Source organism: Adiantum capillus-veneris, chromosome 13 (genome assembly GCF_014529385.1).
Source record: "Adiantum capillus-veneris isolate H3 chromosome 13, ASM1452938v2, whole genome shotgun sequence".
In the NCBI taxonomy this organism is placed as follows: domain Eukaryota; kingdom Viridiplantae; phylum Streptophyta; class Polypodiopsida; order Polypodiales; family Pteridaceae; genus Adiantum; species Adiantum capillus-veneris.
Genome location: NC_140943.1, coordinates 65,767,104 through 65,786,282, shown reverse-complemented (window position 1 = coordinate 65,786,282; position 19,179 = coordinate 65,767,104). Strand labels below are relative to the sequence as shown.

Here is a 19,179-nt window from a genome sequence, read left to right as displayed (position 1 = left end):
GGTGTTTGCCCCTTGTCATGAGAAATGTAAAGGCCTTCTTGGTTAACAAACTCGTTCATACATCATAGACTTTAATTATGACCTATATTATATGTCTACATTGTAGCGTAATCTTCTCTTTGGAACCTAAGAGATAACGGTTAATAGAAAGCGGATGAAAAAATCCCCTTTGTCTCTTTGCAAACAGAGTAATATATTAACCATGCTGAAGGAATTTGAATTTCATCTAGTTTTTCAAAGTAGACTTGTTTTCATGCAAAAGTATGTTAAATTCTTTTGCCCATTTTTGATATGTTTGATGGACTTCGTAGTGGAGTGCAAAGTGATGATGAGTTTTTTATGAATATTTATAGACAAAAGGTTCTTCTTGATCCCAGTAACAACAAAAAGTGCTGAAGAGTTGCCACTTGCAGCAGTAAGCGCAACCTTTTCAACTCTTGTACATGGATAGGAGGCATGGTTGGCACATGTGACAACATTCCTGTTAAGGATAATTGCAAGACAAGTAATAAAATCACGATATGATGTAATGTGCTTAGTTGCATCACTAACAAAATATGACATATGATCCACAGTCTGCAATACATGCATCCTGCATAGATGGGTCATAGTTATATTGTGCACTAAATGCCCATTCTGTATCCCCCACATTCACCAAATCCATTTGAAGAACCATCAACAATGGCTATATTTTCCTCTTTATTGTATGAGCCTCTTTAGGCGTAAGCTAAGGACCTTGCTTGATAAGATGATCATATTTCATTTTTTTCCTTGCCTTGTCATCAAACTTCACCTATTGCTATTGAAGTAGTAGATGTAGGGGGATGCTTGCTACTTGTAGAAGCATTTGGTAGTTTCTATGATATTGTTTTTATGTTGTGCAACCACAAATGTCTGTTCCAAAGGATGTTGCATAGTCCTTTTTTGGTGGACTAGGCTTTTTTTATGGAGCAATATTGAGACAAGACCATCAAACTTCACACCATCAAGTTTATTCTCTTTCACAAACCTAAAGGTTCAATAAGAATTTGGCAAAGCATTAGGAATTCCCTGCATAGTCTGCATAGTCAGTCTTTCAAATGCCCTTTGCAACAAGGAGATGTTACATAATGTATGCCCAAAGTAGCTAGTTGTCCTATCTAGTTTGTCCTCGTAAATAACATCTTTGTTGTCAACCGTGGCCAATGGCTTCACTTGATGCAGAAGTTGCCTTCATAAAGAAAAACCTACAGAACACTAACCTGTGTTATAAAGCACAACCAACAAAGGCTACAAAATGCTAGTTTCCAAAACTTTGCGTGGACCAAAAAATGCACAAAAGGATGACATTGCTTGCATAGTACTATCAATAGTGGAAATGAAGGCTGAAATGACACAAATAATTTTTTTTTACAATACCATCTCTATGGGCTTGCCCAAAGATTATGTCGCCCACCAAAAATCACCTCAAGTAGAGAACAGAGCCAAGAGGGTTCTTGCAACGCTCCCCGGGGTATCAAAGCATCCTTGCTATCAATTGTTGGAAATCCATCACTATCACCAAACTCACAAAGCTTGAGAAGGAATTGGATGAGCTTACAATATTATAGAGCAACAACATCATTGAGAGATTGAAGATTTTTCAGTGATTATGCAGCAAATGGAAGAGTGTGGCTTATCAAGTGACCAATATGGTGCACAAGCTACTCGGTACACTCCTCCCTCTTTTGAGCTTAAATGAAAAGTTCCTTAATTACCAAAATAAAACTCAACACAATACTCTCATTGCTCACAGTACATGGAATTATAAAGAAAACAGTAGGAACCCAAAACCAACAAAGCTTCTATACCTAAAATAGATTACAAAGATTCTAGTTATTGCAAATTTTGTGGAATTGATGGTCATCTTGAGAGAAATATTTTTTGAAATATGATCTCTCCACGAAGCTGATTGCAAATATAAAAGGAAAACCTAGGAAATCCAACAAAAATAAAGGCAAAGAAAATTCGAAAGAAGGAGCTACAAAGGCTATACATCGTTGAGGCCACTCCTCTCTCTCTCTCTCTCTCTCTCTCTCTGTGTGTGTGTGTGTGTGTGTGTGTGTGTGTGTGTGTGTGTGTGTGTGGTGTTTGCCCCTTGTCATGAGAAGTGTAAAGGCCTTTCTTGGTTAATGGACTCGTTTATACATCATAGACTTTAATTATGACATATATTATCTATCTACATTGTAGCGTAATTTTCTCTTTGGAACCTAAGAGATCACATGTTAATAGAAAATGGATTAAAAAATCCCCTTTGTCTCTTTGCAAATAGAGTAATATTTTAAACATGCTGAAGGAATTTGAATTTCATCTAGTTTTTCGAAGTAGACTTGTTTTCATGCAAAACTATTGACAATAAAATACATGGATTATAGCATGGAATATTGTGGGTCGACAATCAACTCATATGAGAACTCTTTGTGCACCACAGCTCTCATGCATCTGTAGCCTATTGTTGACAAGGGGTTCACCTTGGAATTTTTTGTGGCTCTTTTGACCACTTTCAACCACCAATCATTTTGTGCCAAAGTCCAACTCGCATGCATCTGCCCAAGCGTGTGTCACTGGGACCTTAGTAGCTTCTTGTTGGCCAATAGCAATTCAACCCCTGCATGTTTGTAAAATTTGAGAGAGAGAGAGAGAGAGAGAGAGAGAGAGAGAGAGAGGGGACCCTTGCAAACTTTTATGATAGAAATGTCAATGCCTTTATTGTCTTGCTTGTGGTGAATGTCAAGTCTTTGTGTTTTGTACAATCTACAAGACACTAGTGTAGGTAGTGTAGGACAGACACTATTGGCTTGCACTACATTGTCTAGATCATATGCAAGTATAACTGGTTGAATGTCCAGAATATTCCCTAATTTCTCCTTATACAACTTGCTCTATTCTCCTTATAATATTCGCTCCTTGCCACATACTACATGGGCTCCTTTCCACATTTCATTATGCAAAATCTTGTCAGATTCCATTTCCCTTTGAAGAAGCTACCTACTTTCTCAAATTGTGTAAAAATTTTGGATTATTTTGTGCAGCATCTGAGAATCGAGCTCATGGCCTTGGACTCCAAAGGTCACCCCTCTAGACTACCCAAGGCACACAAGCTAGCTTAGCTTCCCATGATCCATGGTGCTTGTTGTGTCTAGCAATTTAACATCCACAATTTCAACATCACCACCAACTTGGCGCAAGTCAGCTTTGCTTCCCATGATCGATGGCGCTTCTTGTGTCTAGCAATTTAACATCCGTGATTTCAACATCACCACCTACTTGTATGTGGACACATCCATCCCACTCTTGCCTCTCTACCTTGAACCTTTTGTGCATCCCCTACCTCATGGTCATCTCCCCACCCGATAGCTTCCATGTGCCTTTTTTTTTCCATACTCACAATTGTGAGTAGAGTTGTTCTATTAACTGAAAAAAGAATATACAATCAACCTCAAGCACTATATTTTCCTTGAAGGGGCATTGATTTCAAAAGGGAACTTGTTTAATCACATAGTAGGAGGCTGCCAAAGAGCTATTAAGTATTCAATGCGACTAAGTGCATGTTTCCATTCTTTAGCATTTATGATTGCCCCTCTCTTTGATCCTATTTTGGGTCTTAGGGAGTGCCAAACTATGTCCTTTGACCAATGCCAAGCCCTTCAATCCATAGCTCTGACCCGACCACAGGAGTAGGGATATATGATAGAACTTCCAAGACTTTATTGATCAAAAGCCTTTCGTAGATACTCTATTATGCTGAATTACTACTTGCTCCACCTCCTTTCACAAGAGTTTTTTGTCATCCCAAAGATGTGGAATTTTGGAAACCCTTTGTTGCTCACCTTCGGTGAAAATTTCCTCCAAAAAGAGCTTGAGGAACCTCTTCCCTGCTTGGAAAGCCAAGGGAACCTGTGTAGAATGAAGCACTTGAAGTATCTAAAAGTCTCTTTTCATTCCAAAGCCGAAGTTGTTTTGTTGCACTTACGTGCTATTTCTCCTGTGCATCCCCCAAGCTTTAAAAAAGTCCAGCTAGGTACCCAAATTTTTTCATGCACTTGACTGTCTTTCCATGAGCTTCTTGAGAGACCACCTCATCATTGTTGATCATGTACTAGGCCATGATGATTCACTCTTGCCTTTTGTTAGTTAAGGAGACAACTAGTTTTGCATGCAGCACAAGGTTTAATATCCCAATGTTGCCTTGGTTCTTGCATCTCGCCACACATTCCCACTTCCCCCATTGCTATGGAGTTGTGTCTTCTGTCCTAAGGCAAAGGCATCTCCCAACGTAATGAGATGCAAACCCATTTTACTTCTTCAAGCCCTTTTCCTTTTCTTGACTTAAGTTCATTTTACTTTTCTCACCGCCGTGAAGTCCTTTTTCTTCTCTTAATCCAATGGCATCTTGTTCAATTCCCCTTAGATAGATGGGTTTCAAAACTAGCCACAGCCACTCAAGTAAATTATTTTGAGGTGCTCTGTTAGATGGTATCTAAGGTAGATATCCTTAGGATATGTGCTCCCTTTGCAATGTAAAGGAAAAGAAGGTGCAGAGAGGTTGACACATGTTGCATATGATAGGAAAGGGAGAGTACGACAAGGTAGCAAGGCATAGGTGGTGAGAGTAGCTCTGAGCGGGCTCTGAGCATGAAGAAGTGAGAGGGAGCTAGCAACAACTATGGATAGTTGGAACAATCTCTCTCTCTCTCTCTCTCTCTCTCTCTCTCTCTCTCTCTCTCTCTCTCTCTCTCACACACACACACACACACACACACACACACACACACACACACACACATTATCACAATGCGTATACCTTGTCGCTTGTATAATGTCATTGACTATGCTGAAGACTAGACATCAAGCACATAGGGCAGGTCCACCACCTACAAAGAGGTTGCTAAGGAGAGCAACCAACGCACACCAACAACACAAAGGGTTCACAAACAACCAAGGGAGAAGGGGATGCATGGGAACAAGGGGATACAGGTCGCCTTGAGAGAATCTTGATGTCTAATTAATGAAAAAGTTTAAGAATGGACCTAGCAGGTGGGTCAAAATTTTTGTAGGGTTTTTTCTAATGGGTATCTCAAGAGATACCACTTTGCAATGAATTGGAGAAGGGTTGGAAAGGGAAGGGAAAGAAAGGGTTTTGAGGAGAAAATGGGGAGAAGAGCACCTAGAGGGGGGCAAAGAGAGAGAGAGAGAGAGAGAGAGAGAGAGAGAGAGAGAGAGAGAGAGAGAGAGAGATTCTTTTGGTAGGTGTAAAGGTAGGCAGTGAGAGAGGGAGAGGGATTTTTTGCTCATCGTTTGTTGTGAAGCCTTAGGACCTCACGGAGCTATAGGGTCTCATTTTTCAAGGCAACAAGCATGCTCCCTTGACATCGAAGCAATGAATGTCACAAGCTCTCAAGTTTAAGGAGAAAGTTGGAATTGTCACCTGCAAAAGGGGAAGGGATATAGAGGCACGAAGAGAGAGAGAGAGAGAGAGAGAGAGAGAGAGAGAGAGAGAGAGAGAGAGAGAGAGGTGTGATGGCCATCCATGCTTGCACTTAGACACATCTGTGCTTGCTCCATGACTGCAATAAAAAGGCTCTCCATGCTCACTCATGTTTCTTTTCTATTTTAGGGTGACGGATCTTCTTGAGAAATTATTTTTTAATAGAGCAAGAGTAGTATTCAATCAGGTCGCTATTAAGTATAATATAGTCCAAATAATCAAGGAGATGCAACCAAGCTAATTGAAAAAGGAGTTGTGACATCGATGGCTGCATCTCGAGGGTTAATATGTACCATGTGATAAAAGCAAGTGTATCTTGTAGTTGTTACTAGGCTTTCTTACGCTACAATAACTTGCTTTATGTTGTTGTGACATTTTATTCGTTTGCATCCCCCCCTCCCCTCTCTCTCCCTCTCTCTCCCTCTCTCTCTGTGAAGGTGTGTAGGCTAAATGTATGGAAACACGCTTGTGGAAGACTATGTCTTTGAAGCATTAAGTAGAATAGCCACCTACATTGCGGAATGGTGTTGTGGCTCAAATGAGGATCCACGATCACCACATCCTTGTTTTCCTTAAGATGACTTACAATCAAGGATTGATGGGAATGGGATTGTGCTAGCTAAGGTGGGTGATAGACAAGCATTATGCACACAAGTGAGTGTGTGTAGGCTAGATTGTTACTCAAGTGAATTAGGTTCCAAAATAGATTAACTTGGACTCATAAACACGATCTTGAGTAGTTGGCTAACCCATCACAAGCTCACCATAGAAAAGAGACATGTAATGCAACCTTGGAATAATTGTTTATTCATAAAAGGAGATTTTAATAGCTCTACAGCCTCACACCTTTACATGTGGGATAATTCCACCTCTTCTCTCATTCACTCATACTTTAGTGACTCTAGGACAAACCCTATACCTTACAATCCCCCCCTTGACTAGGACAATACACTGAAGATTCTACATCCACTGAGGATGGCACGTGGTATCCACACATGATGTCAATACATATCCACAAAGGATGACGAAAGGAAGTCCTCCCCTTGAAGTAGAGAGGCTACAATCTTCAAAGTATGTCATCGTAGTAGACAAGGTTGTTCTCGCCTCTGTCTTTGCCTTCAATTGCTTCATGGTCTTTGTCTTCGTATCCTTCCTCGACCACGTGCTTCTTTCTTCTTTTATTTTGCAAACAAGCTTTATTCCATGAATCATCATAACATGCAACAATATGCTAAAATACCCTATGAATAATGTCTCCTCTTCCATCTCCAATGTTGCCTTGAGAGGCTTGAAAAAGAACTCTTATTGAAGCTTTGCTAGAATGCCTTTTGAATGCTTGCAATTCTTCTTTGATGCCCTCAATGTGCTTGATGTAGCTCCCTTTGAGGTTTCTTGAAGTGCGCGAGAAAACCTTTAAACTTTGTGAAGCTCCTCTTTACCAGGGTGAGGCCCCTCTTCACAACTTTTGATCTTTGCTTGGTCTTTCTTTGAATGTTTCTTGTATGTTTTTTTTTTTGGCACACAAAAAACTCCCTTTGACTTCGGCTTGAATTGGTGTTCTCAAGGGATTTAGGTTCTATTTCACAAGAATTTCCCTCTATAGGTGGGAAAGGGCTCTCGGCTCTAAAAATGTTGCACAAGAAGCAACCGCGGGCAACAACCCCTGTTTGGGGTGGGAAAACTTGGAGTGACAGTCCATCGAGCGTGGGAAGGGGGGTTTGGGCGACTAGTTGCTCACGTGGGAAGCATGCCCAACGGAGCCAAAAGGCAAAAAGAAAAAATCTGCTTGAATAATTTCTTACATTTGGTGGTAAGCAAAGGCATGGCGTGTGATGCGAGAATAAGCTCCTACGGACCCGACTTTGCTTAAAAAGTGAAATTGAATAGTGCTTGATATCTTCCCGTAGAGCCCAAATGCAACACATGAGGCTTGACCTCACTACCTAACCCACCCGAATTTAGGTGTGTGCCGTAAGCTAGACTACCCATGAACCGATGTAAATACTTACAAAGTTCCTTACCTTGGGGTTGTAGCTTATGTGCATACATGAGGAATTTCACATACTTGAGGAATTTCAATAGTTGAAAATGTTCTCAAGTTACTCAAACTCATGCTATGAATAATACCCGTGAAAATTGAACAATGCTTGATATCTTCCCGTAGAGCCCAAATGCAACACATGAGGCTTGACCTCACTACCTAACCCACCTGAATTTAGGTGTGTGCCGTAAGCTAGACTACCCATGAACCGATGTAAATACTTACAAAGTTCCTTACCTTGGGGTTGTAGCTTATGTGCATACATGAGGAATTTCACATACTTGAGGAATTTCAATAGTTGAAAATGTTCTCAAGTTACTCAAACTCATGCTATGAATAATACCTGTCTCCATAAGAGAAAGTCATAGGTTTACTTGAAAGGCATAACTTATAGTCAAATAGGTGAAAAATTAAGTCTATAAGTCAATCATTTACCCTTTTTATAAACTCAAAAACTCTCTTTGTGACTATTTGAGTAACCTTGCGTGAGGTAGGTGATAAATGCATTTCTCACCCTTGTTGACGTGCTCGTGTTGACTCATTTACAAGCTTTACTGGAGGTGGCAGAACAACCATTGAATCAATGCACCTTAAAAGAACTTTGATGCACTAGCCAAAGTTTTTATCCTTAGTGTCATGTAGTATGGTGTGCTTTTATCGTTAGAATAATATCTAGGAGATTACACACATACTTTTTGTAGCAAAGTTTGTATACTTTGTGCCACTTCAAATACTCAAGTTGATGCTTATAGTGTTGTCTTTCCTCCATTCATAACAAATCTTGGGAACCTCAACATGACTTCTTCTTTTCTCTCTTTGAGAGAAATCCATATGCATTTAGAATTCAAGCTACTCATATTTTCCAGATTAATTTACAAATCTAAAAATTTACTTCAATTTATATCTCAATTACGAAATAGATAAACCTTTGACATTTTTGAATCTCTCCTTGCGATGGCGAAGTCTCTTTGATTTAGCCGCTCCATAGAAGAAGAAGCCAGTCTGGCCTGTGATACCAATGAAACAAAAATTGGGAAAAATATGTGGCCACCATCACTTGAACATCATCAAAATAAAATATTCATAACACAACCACATGAGCATAAGTAGAAACTTAAAGAGAGAAAAAAGAGACGACACAATATTGAGGGTTGGAATGGTAGACCCCCATAGGGTAGGGTTTTTTGTATTACAGAATCTTTTAATGAAGCTTAAAAAATTCATGATATATCAACTTGCTCATAAGGTGACTTGTTCTTCTTGCCAACATAATGGACTTCATTGACAAAACCAAAATTTTTGGCCCGTTTTGATAAAAAAACATAGACTTATAGAGTCCTCTATTTGCATCCTCTTCTTCCTTCTTCTCCGTCTCTTCTTCCTCCTGTAGAAAAATCACAAAAACACATAACACTCTTCAAAGACATGTGTATGTCTCTCTTTGAAAGAGCCTTACTATCAGAGTTCGCTGCATGGTTCATACAAAAAAAAAAAACTTTTCCATCGTCTTCTTCAAGAATGGTGAGCAAAGATGTCACTGCAAAAACTTAAAGACATGATTAAAACTTGAAACTGATACAATAGAAGCGTAGGGCTTGAAGAGAGCCATAGTAGCTATGGAGATCTTTGTGGTGGAGAGAGAGAGAGAGAGAGAGAGAGAGAGAGAGAGAGAGAAGATTGAGCCTTTTGGGAGGAAGAAACCTTACTTTGCAGGCTACGATTAGCCTTGTGTGCCACAATAATTCCTATTTTCACCCTCTTCCACTCCTTTATTTAGAAATTGTTCAACACAAAAGTTTTACATCTTGCCATTTCTAGTCTAGATGATTGGTTTTTTGTAGATATCAATTCTCTATCGTGAAATATCTTGAAAATATTCTCACTAGGTATTCTTTTGGTAATTTGATCACTTTTAAACATTTCCTTTAGTTCTTTACCCATTACTTTTCTATTGAGGAGTATCCACCACTCCTAGTTAAGAGGTGTGTGTGCATGGATAATTAGGGAACCTCCTCAAGCCATGTTCAAGAAATCCCACATCTTTCTTTTAGCTAAAATTCTTACACACTTTTACAAATAAATATTCAAAACTCGTCTTTAATTCATTTTAGCCCTATAAAAGCACTTTTAAATCCAAAAACAAATCCTTTGGCACTTCTAAAGATTGCACACCTTTTGGCACCCTAAGGTCTTCAGATGCAGCGTAGACTAATTGCATTGGCACTCTTGAAGTTTGCTTCACCCTTTTGGCACCCTAAAGCTCAAGACTCACCTTACATCCATCTTCGTAACCTTGGTCTTTCCACTCTTTTTATTTTCTCTCTTTGAGATGGTCACTTCTAGAGAAAATTAAAGTTGGTGACAATCCATGCATGTATGTGTAATGGCAACGAAGGGGTGATAACAATTTTGAGGACGTTGTTCGTTTGTGAAAGCACCCTTTAAGAATCCACACTTTGTCAACCTCCAAGTCACTAACTTGTTTCCCTACTTGCTTGGGGTTAGGATATCACAATTGTTTTGGGCTAGCTTGATTGCTTAATTAAGTTCACAAGAGGTAATAAAAAGTACCTAGATGACGACACAAAACTCTATAACTGTCATGTAATGGAAATGCATATTTAGTAGATTAATGAGTGGCAAGGTGTAGGATGCATTGTGATGGCTTGAAGTATCGATGCAAAGTAATTATTATTATTTTAGCGATTGTATGTGTGTTGTAAATAGAGTATCTAATCAATTATTTATTTTACCCAAAGTGGATTGTATCTTGAGCTAGAACTTTTATCTATGAATAAATATGTGTCGAAGGAAAAAGCTCACTTGTTATGGGAAGAGATTGTAACCAACGCTCGTGTCTCTCTTTTTCTTCCCTCTCTATCTCTCCTCCCTACCATTGCTCGCATGCATAGCATTTCAATTCCAGAGGTGCACATGCCTTCTCTCTCTCTCTCTCTCTCTCTCTCTCTCTCTCTCTCTCTCTCTCTCTCTCTCTCTCTCATTCGACACGATTATTATGTAGGACTCAATTTCCTGGTTTTGCATATTTTTTTTTCTATTTTGTATATGTATTTGTGAGTTTTTGCACGGATGCCCTGCTTTTGGATGTTGTAGTGGTATCAAAGCCCAAAACACACTCTTGGAATCATGACTATGATAGAGATAGCAAGGATCTCAAGAGGAAAATGACAACGATAGCTAGAGCTATGTTGCCTAATTTTTTTTGTTCGTAGTATAGGGATGCATGTATATCTTTGTGACAGATGATAAATGGAATGTAAATCAATTGTAATTTGAATGAGCATATGAAGGTTGATTTTTATTAAGTAAGCATGGTAGGTGTTTTCTTCAAGCCTTCATTCTCCCACAACATGTGTACATATAGATTACATTTCATGAGAAAGAGAAAGAAGACAGAATTGCAAACAAAAAGAATTGTAATTCAAAAGATCCGTATCTCTGACAAGCAGAAGAAGACATAAGAGAAAGTTTTAATGGAAACAGCATTCAATCCCAAAAGATGTCACGTTCTTTTTGCTATGAACCTTGGACTCTAGTCTATAGGAGCAAGCCCTAGAGGATTTAAAACCCCTGCATGGGAACCAACCAAAAATTATCCAACAATGTATAAACAAGAAATAGGTTTTGTGACACTACGCATCTGCCATGACACAATCCATCGAGGGCAAAGTGGCAAGTTGCAGCCTCCCACCATCCAAGGTTGAGAGCACAATAGCACACAACCTTATGCCACCATCAAGCAATCGTTACCATCCAAAAAAAAGGGTGCCATTGTGAAACCATTTGGATTCTAGTAGCCTCTGTCACCCTCTAGTTTTACCCAAAATCCATCACTGCCACCACTCAAACATCAGCGGATGTTGGGGTGTGAGCTTTGTTGCACCTCTTGTGTATGACTCTCCATCTCATATGAGCATTACCCATGTGAAGCCATGTGATAAACCATGTGTGTACCGTGTGATTCCCTAAAGACCATGTGAAGGGTCAAGGGCCAAGTTACCATCTTGCCCTTTGGAGAAAAATTAGTTTTTCTTTGGAGATAAGACCACTTAATATGCCTATATAAGAGGTTTATAATCTCTTATTTAATTTAATGCGATCACAATGTCCATTTCCAACATGAATGGTCCATTATGTGACCCTCCGTAGCTCTCTTGTCCCATCAAAACTGGTATAAGATCCATCATCATATTGGCATCAAATTATGTGACCCTTCATAGTTCCTTTGTGTCATCAACTAATATTAGATCCATCATCATGTTGGCATGAACTCTTTTAGTAATCTTTATCTCTTATCTATGCTAGAATGAGTACCATTAAGAGCCTTGTAGATTATTTAACAATAAAAATACCTACACTTGTTGATTGAATCAAGGATTGGGCAAGTTGTTGGCAATAGCAATGAGCCACTAGCCTTGCTTGGTGTAATTAGGTTTAAGGTTTTTTATATCTTTAATGATTTCCCCGTACATGAGCCCTCTTATTGGCAAGCTTGTAGCATTGGATGTGTCAGAGCCTTTGCAGCTACACACACATCAAAGGGTAGCTCTTCACGAGAGCTTTCATATGAGCCCTGGAGTGCTCCTTTTGGATCAAGCACAAGCAAGTAATTGCTTGATTAAAGTCAAATTTTTTTTTAATAGTTCTCATAACATGTGTTGACCCATTGCACCATCACACCACCTACAAATTCCAACATATCTTTGCATCTAGTAGCTTTTGCCTCATTATCTTTGCATGCCATTCCATCAATGTCTATTTGCTACAATCTGTATAACCCTCGTTTGTCTACTATTGGCAAACTTGCGCTGCTCAATTCTACCCACGTGCTCCATGCAATGTGCTATTACCTAGTCTTTAGGCCACATCTAACCACGACACCAAATCTGGTGCTTTCACACAAAAACTAGTTCTTCTCCCCATGCGATGCACTTCAGATCTTGGCTCTATGAGCTTGTTTATGCCCATAATTTTAAGGCTATTAACCTTGGCTTGAATAACTTGGCACAAGTGGGTGTTAATTCCAAAGTTTTTCTAGCTCATGGGCATGCAAATCCTTAAGTGGACTTAAGTTCTTCAAGCCACCATGCCTTGATCCAAGTTTCAAACCCTTTTACAGGCATGTAAGTTATTGGAGGATGATCCTTTCAAGTTGAAGTGTGATCCTCTCCATTGATAAACAATCCTCCTCTATAATGTCAAAGTCAACTTACTCAAGAAGTGTGAGTATGTTTGACTACAAGATTGTTTCCAAAGTGTCCTAGCCATGGACCACAGGACAATTTGTCTTTGTTAGTATATGCATGCATGTATCTCTAAAGGGAGGATGTACATGGTCATGCTCTAGTCACCCACACCAACAAGGTTATGTGTTACATACTCTATATAAAGGTAAGAAAACGTTTCAGTGATACAAAGCATTCCTCCAAGCTAGAGAACAACAAACCCCTCACCACAATGAGGGTTGCAAGAGCAAGAGGTCCTCTTTGCAATGCGAGTGTGTGATGCAAGAGCATGAGAATGTGTATGCAGTGAGGAAGGAGATGAGAAGAGGGAGATGCTTAATTGGTGGAATCCTATAGCATAGGCTATCAGCTTGTTCAAGTGATGTAACAAACCTTGTACCCCTTGGTGTGGAATATTTTCATAACACATTTTTATGTCCCCTAAAAAAAGTGTGGTGGCATATCTAGGTGTAGGTTGAGTATGTAGTCATATATGGACTCTACAATCCACCATGATTGTAAATGAATGTTGTGGCATAGCAGGGATTTTTTATTTAACCGTTTAGCCCTAGCCTTAAGTTGCGGAATGCAATATTTTAAAATCCATAAGAAGATAAATTTTTGAGTAGCAAAAGGAGGAACCACAAGTAATCCATCGAAAAGTTAATTTATGAAGCTTTTAGATAGTAGTGAGGTAAGGGAGGCATGAGCAAAGTGGTTCCACAAATCCCTTAACAAAATTGGTGATCATATTAGTAGTTTCATCAATCCCTTTCTGCACTTGGGTAAAATTTAATCCTTGTAGACGTTTATTTGCTTCCACTGAGACGAGTTCTCTACACATGAGAATCACATTGTTAGGATATTTGTCAAAACATATGATGAAGAGTTTTTAATGAAGATGTTTAATCTCTAGAGTAAGATCATGGTGGGGTTGATGTTGTCTTTTTAGTGGTAAGTAAGAAAAGCAAAAAAGCTCCAAGAAAGCAAACATCATGTTAAATGGTTTTGTAAGGATGTGCCCTAATCCTTGTTTGCACAAGAAAGCAAGAGAGGGACTCATAAAATCATCAATTTTAATGGAGATTATATGCTCATTCCCATGGCCATGGTCTTGAAACATGGCACAAAAACATGTTTGGTTATCTTCACATGTGAATACCTCTTTGGCATTACATAGTGCTACTTTAAGAGGAGGGCCAAAAGATCAACTGAAAATGCATTCATCCCAAAGAGGTGTGGTGGTGATGCAAAGTCCAAAAAAGAAGAGGCTAAAAAAAGCATCAAGGTTCTTGGTGCCTAAAAGAGGGTTGAAAAAATGGATGGGTATGAAGACTCTTTTAGCTTTGGTACTTTGAGCGAAGTGCAATCTCCCATGATCAACATTTATCAATCATAAAGTAAGGTCTTAGCACTGGTCATGCAGGCAAGCAGATTTTGTTCTAGGAGGCAGAATTGAGGGCTGGGTAAAAATGGTGGGATAAGTAGATGAGGTTTGAGGAGTATAAATGTTGCCGAATGAATTTTTGGTGAAGTGGTTTCCATCGCATCGAGGGAGTTGAGCTTGTGGCTTGTTGTGTGGTGTATTGATGTCCCCATGCTCTTCCAACTCAATTGCCTTCACAACGAGCTTTCTTGTATTATCAAGTATCATTTCCTTTTCTGCTAGGTTCCAAGGCAAGCTTGATGAAGTTATCACATTCTGAATTGGGATTGAGGATGGCAAATCTTGATTGAACATCACTGAGTGGGTTATAGCATCTTTGATTTTTGCATGTAGTAGACATATACAAGCATGACCTTGATGGCTTCTTGTGCTTCTTTAGATATCCAACTCATAAAGGCTATGGTAGATTTCTTGAGATTAGGGCTTGGGAAAAAGGTGGGAATCTGGTGTAAGATCTATCACGAGGCATCATCAAACCAAAGAACATTATCCCGACAATAGTCTCCTTGACCCACATGTTCACACCCATATTTGAGAAAAGGCCAATGTACATTCCAAATTTGAGTGGTGTAGTTGGTGTCTATTCTTGTAATGGATATGACACCCTTGACACCAATAACAAAACCAAAAGTTGTGTTGCACCAATTATCCTCAAAACAAGGCATAGTGAATGGGTTGTCTATGAAGATGTTTTCAAAAATATTAAAAGAAATTGGTGCATGCAAATCTTAATAGCTCCCTTATCCACATCATTGAGCAAGGTGAGGAGAAGATGCTCAGTAAGGGAGGCTAGTAGGGTGAAGTTACCAAAAGCCTAAGATCTATGATGGGCTTCTCCCGAGTATGCTTCCAACAATCTACTTGTTATGAATGGGTCATGTCTCAGAAGGTTTCTTGGCAGAGAGACCTCAACAAGGAGTTGTGACAAAAAAACCTTTGCTAGCAATTAGTTGCTCCTCTTCATCAAGATCTGTTGGTAGTAAGGGGTTGTCTATGGTAGAGGGAGGAAACATAGAGATTTTGGAGAATCCATTGAGTAAGTGGCACTTCCTTTGTTGAGCCATGGGGTCGTTCATAGCTTCTTCTTGTGCCCGTCCATAAACCTATGCATAATGTTAGGAGAATTTTCAAGCCATTCCTTTATGTTCCTTAGCATCATTGTCCACAATGGCTTGCAGATTAGCACTAATCTCCCCCAAGTGATTGATGGCAACATTTGGGTTTACCTTGGCAATCTCATATAGGAGTAGGGGAACGGAGGGAGCTTTTTAAGGAAGCTTTGGAGAGAGCTTTTTGTGGATAATGGAATGGTTTACAAATTTATTGAAAAAGCTCCCTCCATGAACTTTATATTGGATTCCCTAATCTTCTGCAAAAAGCTTCCTCCACCAAATGTTGGTTAATGTTGTAGCCCGTCACCCAAAACTGTGCCGCCACATCAACAGGCATTGCTATAGAGTGCCAGTTGGGTGGTTGGAGGTCGTATGTGCACTTATAAGAATGTGCTTGCACACAAGCTACAATACATATGAAGAGAAGTGTATATGTTTCGCACGCAAGAGCATTACATGACTCTTGATTCCACAAAATAAGCATCAAAGTAAAAGGTGTTGGATAGAACTTCTCTGATGTAGCATTTGGTTCATTATAGAGGTTAGCCAAACACAAAGCATGTGTGCATGTTTTAATCATTAAAGGATGCAATGCACGCAATGGGGGAGGGGGAGATGTACTCAACAATTCAAGAGAGAAAAACACATCTCAACTGACATGATGTTGCTGATGTGAGTGCTAGTAAGATTGTACATGATCTATCTGCTGTTGTTTTTTTTAGCAATATTTTCTCTAACATCAATTCTCCACAATGACTTAGGGCAAGGTCATGTAACCCTGCTTTACTGTTGTCTAGCTAGAACAATGGGTTACTCTCTCTCTCTCTCTCTCTCTCTCTCTCTCTCTCTCTCTCTCTCTCTCTCTCTCTCCTTCCTGAAATTGCATATAGTGTGTGGTAGAGAGAGAGAAATAGAGACACTTACCTTGAACAAAAGTATCACACACGATAATAATTATAAATTGAGTAAAATAAATTACTTAAATGTCTTTATATAGGCAAACCCTCTCTATCCCTCCCATCCTCCTTCTCTCTCCCCCCCCCCCCCCCCCCCCCCCCTCTCTCTCTCTCTCTCTCTCTCTCTCTCTATATATATATATATATATATATATATATATATATATATATATGTGTGTGTGTGTGTGTGTGTGTGTGTGTGTGTGTGTGTGTGTGTGTATCGTTTTTGACAATCAAGCGCTAGTGCCCACTAATGGATGTGTGTGTGTGTGTATGAGAGAGAGAGAGAGAGAGAGAGAGAGAGAGACCTTGAATAAAAGCGCCACACGATGATAATCCTAAGGGAAGACTACCAATACCCCTCTAATTTGTGGAAACTCCCAAAATACTCCTCAAATTTCACGAATTCCCAAATATACCCCTAGTAGGCGCCCCCAATTTTGGAAAGCAGGGCTATTAGATGGAATCTCTGGAGATGCGGTGTGATTTCACTACAATTTGAGAAGTTAATGGAAAAGGGAACACCGCGTGCCATGCAAATCTTGGCTGGATACGACGCGTTGCAGGAAGGTTTCAGCAAGGCCCGACGGGGAAAAGGAGACCTCGATTTATTCTAAGTCGATTTGGTCGCTACATCTGTGTCGAGGATTTTTGCTGACGAATAGGAGCGCCAACGTGATGTAAGTTTCCTGTTCCATTGGCCCACAACTTGTTTGTCATGGACGTCTTGTGTTGCTGGTCTTCAGTGCATCAATTGATTGTTGCAGTCTGTGTTTAGCTGTAGGAAATGTGTGCATTATTGTTTGATTGTTCTGTTGTTGGTCTTGAGTGTACCGAGCGATTGTTCCAGTCTGTGCTTAGCTCTAATACGTTATATCAACTTTGTTCTGGTCTGGTCTGTTTTTTCAATTTCGTTGCTGGGCTGAGTATGTTGGTCTAAGCCGAGCGTAGGTGTTTCACTTTGTTTTGGTTCTTGTAGGTATAAACAATGACCAGGCTAAAGTCTGAAGCGCGAGGGAAAGGGAAACAAGGTGTTGGAATTGCTACTAATACAGAAGGTTGCAATGCTGGTTCCTCAAAAGCAAGGAAGCTAGAGGCAAGAGTGATGGAAGTTAGTGTTACTGTATCTGTGGGTGGTGATGATGTAGACATAGGGTTGTTGGGGTGCATGAAATTGTTTCTTGAAAGGGAGACATTGGCTGGATTGTGTGCATTGGAAAGAGGAGGGGCACTTTTCCACCTTCATTTGCAAATGGTTGTCCGTCTTTGGGCAACATCATTGATTGCTGTCAACAAGAAAATAAAAGCCTACTTAGGTTGCGGTAAGTCAGCGCCTGCAGGGGGAATGGTTTTGTGTCAAGGGTTGAAACAACACAAGATGCACACATTTGAAGGCAGGGTAGGGTATTGTCTTAAAGACCAGGATGAACCGTATTTTCAAAAAGTGGTGCACAATATAAGTAGTGATGATGTTAATACCGATGTAGAGCTATATAGCTTATATGGAGCTGATGAATTGAAAAATAGGGTTTGCTTGACACCAACGAATATCTTTGATAGGGCATTAATGTGTTGGAAATTTAAGTTACGACACCCAGCAGGGAATGACTTTCTATCTACATTGCATATAATGATCAAAACTGAAAGGTACAATCCATCATCATCCTGGATAACTCCTTATCAGGGTCGTGGAATGCACCTTGTAGGAGGTGCATGATATATCCGTCCACAGCAACATACCAAGATATTGTGAATATTTTTGTCAATGATGATCTCTATGGAAACACACAATCTTGTGCAGAGTGGTTGCAATCTCATTGGCAGGAGAGACAGATGTATGCTTGTCAAAGTTAACGGAGAACTACGTTTAGTATGTAATTTTTGACTGCGACGAATGTGTTTTGTAGTCCGCCAACAACCGTTGTTGATGATTCTGATTCTGATCTTGACGTAAGACATGCAGAACTAGGAGATGATTTCATTCTGCTTGTGCATCGTGTTGATGTGACAATAGATGCTTAGTGTGGTGTCTTTATTACCAATGATTTTATTCTTTTTTATTATAGCCGAAAAATATGCAAGTGATAATGATTTGTTATGTCTAGAGTGTCAAAATGGATGAGGAAGATGAAAATCAGATGCTTCGATTGACTGACACACAACGAGATGGCTCTTTTGGTATGATAGAAGACGCACGAATTGATAGGATAGAGGACATGCTTGCTGCTATTTTGAAAGAGTTGAGTGGAGATGAAACCAAAAATACCCGTCCACTTCGGTTGGAACTTATTGAAGCTATACATAGTTCAAAAGATGCAATCAACTATTATGCGATCAATGTTGCTGATATACAAGTCACGAAGTTGGAAGAGCAGATCTCGTCATTGGGAAAAGAACTAATAGCTCTTAAAGCTCAAGTGAATAGACTTAATGCGATATTGTGCAGGTTTTCAAATATCCTAAATAGGACCTGCAGCTAATTGTAATTACTGTCGGCACAAAGATGTTTTGCTTTTTTTGGTTGTAGAAACACTGTACAAACAACGCCCTAATGATATTTCACTGATCCCTGCTTGTTGTATGCAGTAAATGTTTTGTCTGAGAAAACCGATATGCGTGGCCCGTTGTTAGAATTATGTAAAGCATAACTGTTGAAATGTTGAGAGAACACTCTCTTTCATGCTTCTCAACATAGTTGGCACTTTGTGTTCTTTTCTTTCATGCACCATGTAGACACTGCACCTCTGGATTATTTTCTATTACGTGCCAGCGAATCAGGAGCAAAAAGCCGCCACCACGTTCTTTTTCCAACGCAAAAACCTTCTGAGTAAATGTGCACGATCCGGAGTCTAGACGTGGACGTCAACA

General features: G+C 39.7%; 1 protein-coding gene across 1 annotated transcript; it reads left to right on the top strand.

Annotated features, from left to right (window-relative positions):
- Positions 1–17,299: 17,299 nt before the first annotated feature.
- Positions 17,300–18,791, top strand: LOC147444169 (uncharacterized). The gene is made up of 2 exons (XM_086528077.1): positions 17,300–17,880; positions 18,419–18,791. Exons 1-2 carry the CDS (start codon positions 17,300–17,302, stop codon positions 18,789–18,791), a joined length of 954 nt encoding a protein of 317 aa, XP_086384203.1.
- Positions 18,792–19,179: the final 388 nt, after the last annotated feature.

Coding starts and splice junctions, on each gene's coding strand:
- LOC147444169 (XM_086528077.1), top strand. CDS start 17,300: ATGACCAGGCTAAAGTCTGAAGCGCGAGGGAAAGGGAAACAAGGTGTT. Junction 17,881..18,418: donor ATCTTTGATAGGGCATTAAT/GTGTTGGAAATT, acceptor TTATGTCTAGAG/TGTCAAAATGGATGAGGAAG.